The sequence below is a fragment of the Macadamia integrifolia genome, unplaced genomic scaffold (genome assembly GCF_013358625.1).
Source record: "Macadamia integrifolia cultivar HAES 741 unplaced genomic scaffold, SCU_Mint_v3 scaffold_198A, whole genome shotgun sequence".
In the NCBI taxonomy this organism is placed as follows: Eukaryota; Viridiplantae; Streptophyta; class Magnoliopsida; order Proteales; family Proteaceae; genus Macadamia; species Macadamia integrifolia.
In genome coordinates this window covers 94,195-103,558 of record NW_024870639.1, presented here as the reverse complement: position 1 = coordinate 103,558, position 9,364 = coordinate 94,195, and the positions used below count along the sequence as shown (strand labels likewise).

The window sequence follows — 9,364 nt, the reverse complement described above, 5'->3', positions numbered from 1 at the left end:
AACATTTTCAAAGTCCCTAGCTTGGTCTTTGCCTATCACTGTGTCTTGGATAAGTACACACTAGGAAATAGCATTCTTTCTTCCTTATTTATGGGAGAAGGTTGGGTACGCAGCTAATTTTCTTGAAGTCAGCAATTCGAACAACTGGGATGCAAGGGGCATATGGGACCCTTTCCAAATGGAAGGAGAGAGAGTGACAAAAGTGCCCAACATTTTCCCTTTATCACCCAACCCCCCCCCCCCCAAAAAAAAAGGAAATTATCCTATACCACCCCTAAAATTGAAAATAACTTGGAGTAACACCCAAAAATGAAAATAATGTCTACCGCATCCCTAATTTGTAACACCGTTAACTGAAAGTGAGAAATGTCCCTTTTACCCTTGTACTTGAACTTTAAAAAAGAGCTCATTTTCTTCCAAACCATTGCATGGAAGGTCCAAGTATCAATAGCCAGAAGTAAACACAAACAACTTCCTTGCATGAGCAAACCATCCCTAGCCCAGCATCAAAGAGAGAGAGAGAAGATAGTTTCTGCAATTTAAGCTTTATCTAAGCCCAGAAAAGCACTTTTATTCTATGAATTTAATCATAACAACCGCAGAAAGCCAAATTTTATCTTATTTGATCTTCTTCTTTTTTTTGGGGGGGGGGGCTAACTGGTAAGAACCTTGAATCATGAACAATAAGAGAGGAATTAACCTGCAACCAACCAGTCGGATGAGTTTGGAAGGGACAATGGAGATTCCAATTTCGGTTCCTGAAATAAAAATTTAGTATAACTCATAGAATAGAATGCTTCTTCCCGTACATAGATGGCTCAATTATTTAACAACATCCACACACTCTACAAATTACATGGAGATGCAAGGGGGAAAGATAGAAATCAGTGACATGTATATTTCAATTTTTCAAATCTGAGAACTCATTAAGAATACCCACAAAGGAGGAAGAAGGAAGGAGGAGAACAAACCCTAGATGGGAACATATCTCTTTAAAACCAGCTTCCCAGCAACCCCAACTCTGACTATCAGCCCTCCAATAGCGTCGGCAACAGCGGTCGACTTTGGCCTTGATGCCGCCTTATATAGGGCTCCGATACCAAGACCGGCCAAGACATTGTTCATGAAGTCATCAGTGTCTCTGATGGCAATTAGCCTGCCCTCCAGTCCCGCGTACAATAAGCCAATAACACCAGCTCGATTATCGAATTGAAGGCTAGAGTGACTGAAGGCGTTGAGGATGCGATTGGTCTAGAGTTTCAAGCTGTCTCCCTCTTCAAATGCCTTGACACCTTCAACAAAACCCTTACCTATATTGGCTATAGCTCCAGCGAGATAGCCACAACTTTACTAATTGGGGGCGAAGGTCATTATAGTAATTTAATATACCCATAAGGGTAGATTGGTCATTTAACGAAAAAATGACTTATGACATCATCACATAACGTCTTAAACCTAACGGAATGAGTTTTTATATATAATTTTGTGAAAATAAGTGGTTTATTTGGACATTATTTTTATTTTAAGGTGTTACTCCAAGTTATTTTCAAGTTTAGGTGGTATAAGATGATTTCTCAAAAAAAAAAAAATCAGAAATTTTTTTTTAGTTGTGCCTTTTTAGCTTAGTTAAATCCGAAAGATATAAATTACTAGTGCGACCGCGAGAGAAGAAAGTATAGGGAGCTCTGTTCGTCTGTTCCTGCGTAGCTCCAATGGCGTTGAGGAACTTCTACAACGAGATCAGAGGACTCAAAGTGAAGGATCTACCTAATCATCTGAAGCCAATGTTCACCAACGATTACGTGAAGCAAGCGATCAATAGAGGCTTGGATAACTATCACCGCAAATACATCATGACTGACTCGATCGATCCGCTCTACCATGTCTGCTTCGGTGGCATGATCTTCTCCTACCTTGTCGCTCTCCCCGAAGAGCGTCGTCACCTCGAACACCAGCAGCACGCCAAAGAGCATGGCGGCCATTAAATCCCTAGCTCATCAATCGGTCGAGGTATGCGCTTGATTGCTTGTTTATTGATTTTTTTTCTCTTCTTTATTCAGAAATTGAACTTTGAATTCATTAATGGATGAAAGATTACAAAGGTTATAGAGATTTGTTGTTTTCATTTGTATCTTGAAGAACATCTCGTTAAAAGATGGGCATCAATCATTAGGTCTCTGTCACAAAGGAAATATTTGCAAGAAAACATTTGATTCGATAAGATCTTCCGGAATTTTGTGCGATATTGACATCAGAAGTTGAGGTGCCGAGAAACTAGTCTGTTGGCGTACTTTTCTTTTGATATTCTGATTTCTTTTCAAAATTTGGTTTCCACATTGCATATGTTGAACTAAGGAATAGCATGTCGAAGAAGTTGCCTTATTTTCTCAAATTCCTCTTTTGCCATGTGTGAGACATTGAGAGATTCTCTTTGTATGTCATTATCCAAAGCTCCTTTACTAATCTAGTTAGTGGATTTGGGTGGATGTGTTGGATTTATGGGCTAAATTAATTATTCGGGTTGATTAAATGGGTGAGAGTCAAATTGCATGAACCGGTTCGGTCCACTCTCAAGCTTAGGGATATGCTGGCTCAACCCATTGTGGTTTAGGGTTTTGAGTGCAGGACAGTATTATAAATACTAGCTTTTGGGTCCCTACAGCTATTATTCACTCTTCCCCACTTTACCACTAAAGTGAGAGAATCAAGGAGGTTTAAGGGGCTGTAGAAGATCCATAGCCAAGCCAAGAGAGCGAAAGTGGGAGTAACCAACATCAATCATCTTCAGCATACTAGGTGAAAGGTACAAATCGATCCTCCATAATTTTATTAGATTCGTGTTCTTGTTTTTCCTGTGTGGTTTCCTCAATAGGGTTTCAAACTCAAACCCATAGGGAGTTCTAACAAGTGGTATCAGAGCAGACCACATGGGACAAGAATCAATTGAATTTTTCTTGTACATGAAGATTTTGATTATTACTTAAAACCTGATTTGATTAAAAATCATGAAAATCATAAAAATCGTAATTTTACCATCATTTAAAAATTCTGTATGGGAAAACTTTCTTCACGAAAGTTGTAGATCACGAGAAGACGGTCACGGCGGTATGCCGCAAGTCACCGGAAACCTCCGGACGCGCCGGCACGCGCCGCCGGAAACCGGCTGCCGGAGGAGAGAGAAAAAAAAAACTGATTCGGATGTCATTGCTCTCTCTCGGTAGAGGAAGAGGGTTTAGTTATAGGTTTTTTGTTTTTGTGGGTGATGATAGACCCAAACTTCGGTCTATCACACTTTTAAGTTATTATTTTCTTATAAAATGGAAATGGGCCACTTCTTAAAACGTAATGGGCTGTCCTTTAAAGTTTTAGAAAACAAAAGAAATGGCCCACTCTTTAAAATAAATAATGGGCTCAGCCCATGGATGTTTAGTTATTCAATAAAAGTTTTGTTTTACTGTTTTAAGTCTAATGGGTTAAAGGTCCACTGTTTGATCCTTAAAAAAAATAAAAAAAATAAAAAGGGTGAAAGAAAGGTTATCGGCTCCCACAGGGATTTGTTGGAGTCGGAGTCAAACTTCTACTACCAAACTTGATTTTAAGATGTTAAATAATGGGTTGAACCCATGATTGTTTGATATTAAGTTTAAAGCCCATGTAAATTAAATAATGGGCTGAACCCATGATTGTTTGACACTAGACCTAAAGCCCATGTCTTGCTTAAATGAGTTAAGTTGGGTAGGAGTTTTAAATCAAATCAAAATACATTTAATGATCTAATTTTTAATGATATGTTTATTTAAAATTGTATGTTGTATTTATTTTTAATCATTGAAACAAGAGAGTATAAATCAATGCTTTGAAAAATGTATATGTTATTGGTTACCATAAAATTGGGAAAGGTTTTTAAATTGAAATATGTTAATCTGGAAAAGGGTGTAAGCTTCCGCTCATTCTTAGTTGCAAAGTAATTTTGCTTTAGGAAACCATGAAATGATGAGGTGGAATCCACCAAAGTGGTACATCTTATTATTTCATGATTTTCCACATGGTAGCAATGTAGGTGACATTTGCCCAAAGGTGATGTCACCAAAGTTAAGAAAATGACAGTAACCTAGAGGTTCCTAAGCCCAAAGGTGAGGGGATTTCAAAAGTTATTGTTCTTTTCACAGTAAATATGAATTTACAAGAGGACCAGTGCATTCTTAGCCCAAAGGATAGGAATGTAGTTGCGGTTGTAACTCTTGTATAGTTATTGTTGTCCTAGTGACATATTTATATGTATGTTTTGAACATAAAGATATATATCTCCAATGGGAAAGATATGATAGAACTGAGTGAAACCTACCAAAGTGGTACATTCAATTCGATTGTATCTTCCCCAACAGTAAAGATGATACTTTCCCAAAGGTTATGTCATCAAGGTTTGAGGATAATTATCCACATTTCAGAAAGGGACATTAAATTTGGAGTTCTTTTGCCCAAAGGTGATTGAATTCCGAAGTTAGTGTTGTTTTCACAGTTAAAAGAAGAATATAAGAGCATCAACTAATTCCTGTCCCAAAGGATAGGGATACATTTTTAGTTGTAACTCTTATTTAAAATATATTGATAGTATTACATGCTTTTATATTATGATTTATATTTTGATATTTGGCATGTATTGTGTTCTTGTTACTGCTGTAGTAAGATGGCCATTCCCTCAAGTTATGTGTCTTCCATCCTAATGCTCACTGGTAACAACTATCAAAAGTGGGTGGAAGAATTAGAATTGCATTTAGGTCTTCTTGACTTAGACTTGGCACTTAGGGAGCCTAAACCTGAGCCTCTCACAGACTCGAGCAGAAGTGTTGAAAGGACCAAGTTTAAGAAATGGACTGAAGCAAACAGAAAGTGCATACTGGTTTTAAAAAAGGCAATTCCTGAAATTAGACGTGGGAACATAGAGATCAAAGACACTGCAAAAGAATTCCTGGATGCTATTAAAGGTAGATTTCAACACAACAAGAAAGCTGAGAAAACCACATTGATGACCAGGCTAATGAATACAAGGTATGATGGATGTGGGAGTGTTAGAGAATACATTTTGGGTGTAGCTACTGATGCTGGTAAACTTAAGGATCTTGGAATACAGATCGATGAAGAATATATTGTACATATTGCACTGAATACCCTCCCTAGTCAGTATAAGGTTATCCAATCTACCTACATTGCACTGAAGGACGATTGGAACCTAAATGAGCTAATTTCCATTTGCACTCAAGAGGAAGAAAAATTGAAACAAACTAGGTTTGAGAGTGCACATGCAACTTTCCACAAGGGATCTTCTGGTGGACCAAGCAGAAGGAACAAAAATTTTTCCAACAGAGGAAGCGCCAAGCCATATGACAGGAATAATAGCTCTCAAGAACTTGACACATCTCAAAAGGCTCAGGATGAAGAGAATACCAACAACGTAGAGTGTTTCTGGTGCCATAAGAAAGGACATGTGAAGAAGGACTGTTTTATTTTCAAGAAATGGTTAGAGAAGAGGAAGAATTCTGGGGTTGATAAGCAGGATGATACCAAGAAAGGGTGAGGTAGAATGATCACCAGTAATTGAGAGCAAGTAAAATTTGGTCCCATCAAGTAGTTAGGATTTCTTTACATACAGTTATTTGAAATGCTTGATTAGTGGGAGCTTTGATTTTGTTTAGTATTTGTTTATGTTTTGAACCTTAGCCCGTATGTTTTGGGGCACAGTTTGATGAATTATGGTTAAGTTTTAGCATTTACATTATGCACAGTTATTTATTGAAATATTTGGTTTATGATTTTATTTAAGAATGTTTTTATAGGCAGTAATTGTCTTGGTTATAGGTAATATTTTACCACAGTTCAAAAGGTAATGTTTGCCACATTTTAAGACAGTATTTGTCACAGTTCATAGGCAATATTTGCCACAGTTTATAGGCGGAAGGCCACAGTTAGATATTAACCACAGATCAAAGGCGATTTGCCACAGTGAAGGTTAAAATCACAGTTAAGGACCTACATGGAATGACAACAGTGTAATTTGAGGATATGTCAATATTTCTGTGATGGTATCCCACATAGATTCGTGTTAAGAAACTTACTTATGTTTGTAATAACATAAAGTTGTATGCCGTATATTGAGGTGTATCTTCTGCTGTTATTCGATGTGAGTGGTTTTTCAACTGAATCACAGTAAGAGTGGTTAATGTAATAAGATTCTATGGCCACACCAATTTAAAAGACATCCTTATAATTAATGTAGCCCAAGTGGGAGATTGTTGGATTTATGGGCTAAATTAATTATTCGGGTTGATTAAATGGGTGAGAGTCAAATTGCATGAACCGGTTCGGTCCACTCTCAAGCTTAGGGATATGCTGGCTCAACCCATTGTGGTTTAGGGTTTTGAGTGCAGGACAGTATTATAAATACTAGGTTTTGGGTCCCTACAGCCATTATTCACTCTTCCCCACTTTACCACTAAAGTGAGAGAATCAAGGAGGTTTAAGGGGCTGTAGAAGATCCATAGCCAAGCCAAGAGAGCGAAAGTGGGAGTGACCAACATCAATCATCTTCAGCATACTAGGTGAAAGGTACAAATCGATCCTCCATAATTTTATTAGATTCGTGTTCTTGTTTTTCCTGTGTGGTTTCCTCAATAGGGTTTCAAACTCAAACCCATAGGGAGTTCTAACAAGCCTCACCATCGTCGTCTCTGTGTCTGCGTTGTTGTAGCTCATCCGATTCCATTCCTTTGCTTTTAGGGTTTGAGATCCTGAGGGGAACTCCAGAGACCTTCCGAGGGAGAAAAAGCTTTCTCAGAGACATTTACTTTGATTTGCTACTTCTTCTCATCATCATGGATGGCCCAGAGAGAGAGAGAGAGAGAGAGAGAATTGTATATTTGTATAGATCGAGACGAACTGAAGAAGACGAAGAAACACAGAAAGCAAAAGTAAAGAGTAAAGTTAATAACGTTTCAGGCAAAAGATCGCTACCAGAGTACAGAGGTGCCTTACCTGCGATACAGAACGGGTATGTTGGATGTCTTCCAAATGGATATCTTCTCAAATCTTCTCAATGGGGAGGACAAAATGGCGATTTGGAATTTGCAGCGGCCGCCGGCAGCGGTTGTAGGGTAAGGCCATAGTTAGAAGGACAGAAATTGGTGGCGGTGACGATGGTGGAGGTCCCAGGGATGCAATACTTGAGATCATCAACACATCTGAACTCGAAATTGATGGCGGTGAGGATGAGGACGTTTATGATTCTTAATGGCATTTTGGGTTTTCTTTGCTTAGAAAAAGTGGGAGACAACACACTCAGGTAGGAGTTTGGACTTGGCTCTCTGTTTCTATACTGTGAGAGAGAGAGAAGGCTCGGTATATGTTGTGGGCTTCGCCCGAAGTTTATAGTGGGCTTAGAATCATGGGCTGGATCAAGGTTTAATAACCTTGGCATCGTGACGTGGAGAACGATAATACAAGATAGAGTGGGAAGAGGTTTTTTTTTTCGAAGAGTGTACTGTTACTGTTAGTTTGGGTTCAGTTTGGATGCAAGGGAAATTAAAGGGAGGAGAAAAGAATTTTCAAACATAGAAAGGAAATGTTTGTAATAATTACCCAACAATGATGTATAAACTACTTAAATATGAAACGATTTGGAGTTAAAAATAAAAAGTAAAAAGAATCTAGAATAGAGAAGAAAAGAATAGAATAGAAATGGAAAGAAAACAAAAATTTATGTCTATTTGGCTACTAATAGGATAAAAGAAAAGAAAAGGTTTTCTATTTTCTTGTGTTTTTTGGTGTTTTAGGTAAGATTCTTGTTTTTCACAAGAGAAGAAAACTTTACAATTCTCAAGGTAAATTTTAAAATTCAAAAAAAGAATCTTCTCTTGGTTGTGAATATATCAAACACAATGAGAATATTTCAAACCAAGAAAATAGCACAATTTCTATACTTTTTTCTTTCTTTTTCTTTTATTCTTTTCTCTTGGCTACCAGATACAACCTTAGGGTTTCTGCTCGGAGGAGGACCATCATTCTTGCGTTAAAGGAGAAAGCTTGAGCTTCGATGGATTCCAAACGCTGGAATAGAAAACCCCCTCCCAATTCAGATCATTCTTCTTTGGTCAAAATTCTCTCGAATCATTCTCTCTTTGTCGATTGCTCCTCTGCATCTGGTAATCATGGATAATTTCTTTCAATATCCAATATTTTTTTCTAGATGTCTCAATGTTTAGCTTTAATACTTTTATGGGCTTCTTGCTCTAGGCTTTTACCTGTTTTGTTGATTCTGATTGTTAAAGATATGTGACCTTTTTAATCAATTTTATTGTTTAATGATTCACTCCTCCACTCTTCTCCCGACATGAGTCAATGTCTCGTTATTATTGGGAGGGAATAGATAGATTTTACTATTCTCCCTTGAAAGCTCAAAAAACCTCATTGATTTTGTAGTGGGATTTTGCAGTTCCTTCTCTATTTGTGTATGTAGAAGAGTCTTTAGTTCAAATGGAAGAGCACATTGATTACACTCATGAGATGGTGATTCGAATCTATTAAGACTTGTCATACACAAGTTATTTTTATGGTGGCTCTAAGTCAATTGTTGTGTTATTGATTTGCTGTAGCTTTTTTTTCTCATTTCATTGTTCATGAGATTTGGGTTTGTCCTTGGGTTGTTTATGAGATTGGAAGTTGATCTTGGGTTTGCTTTTGGGTTTATACTTCATAATAATCTTGATTTATACATGTTACAGAGCGCTGCTGATAGAAGCAACTTATTGGATCAACATAATAAATCATTGAACAATAAACACAATACAAAAGATTTTACAATATATTCATATCTGGAGCCATGGTGTTAGACAAGGATTTCTTTACACTGGTTTTCTCACGTTCTGTTAATCTTGTCTGTTCCCTTGTCTACACAATTGCTAGGGTTTCAACTATTGGGCATTGAGACCATTATACAGACTTGAAGCAAACACCAACCCTGAAATACAGAATAAGTGATGCATCTTTCATAATGGGCTCTGTTGTTAACATGTTTACACATATCAATACAAACTTTGCACAATATAAAATGGGTATATTAAAGCCACTACATATCAGGGAGACCACTTCCTGTATAGGGCTCCATCCAATCATGGCATCAATCAACACCCATTCAACTAGTCCATACCCATACAAAGGCTAAATGCTAGCCAAGGAAAATATTACATTATATCGTTCAAGTTGTTATTTTTGTTTGATTTTTTACTTGAAACGATTCTATTTCCTGTAGGTGCTTTGAACCTGTTGATTGAAGCAATTTGGTTTTGAGGAGGCTATGCCTTATTGTGGTTTT

At 37.4% G+C, this 9,364-nt stretch overlaps 1 protein-coding gene across 1 annotated transcript; it reads left to right on the top strand.

The window, feature by feature from the left end:
- Positions 1-1,632: 1,632 nt before the first annotated feature.
- Positions 1,633-2,009, top strand: LOC122071253. The gene has a single exon (XM_042635575.1). It carries the CDS (start codon positions 1,713-1,715, stop codon positions 1,983-1,985), a length of 273 nt encoding a protein of 90 aa, XP_042491509.1. The 5' UTR covers positions 1,633-1,712; the 3' UTR covers positions 1,986-2,009.
- Positions 2,010-9,364: the final 7,355 nt, after the last annotated feature.

Coding starts and splice junctions, on each gene's coding strand:
- LOC122071253 (XM_042635575.1), top strand. CDS start 1,713: ATGGCGTTGAGGAACTTCTACAACGAGATCAGAGGACTCAAAGTGAAG.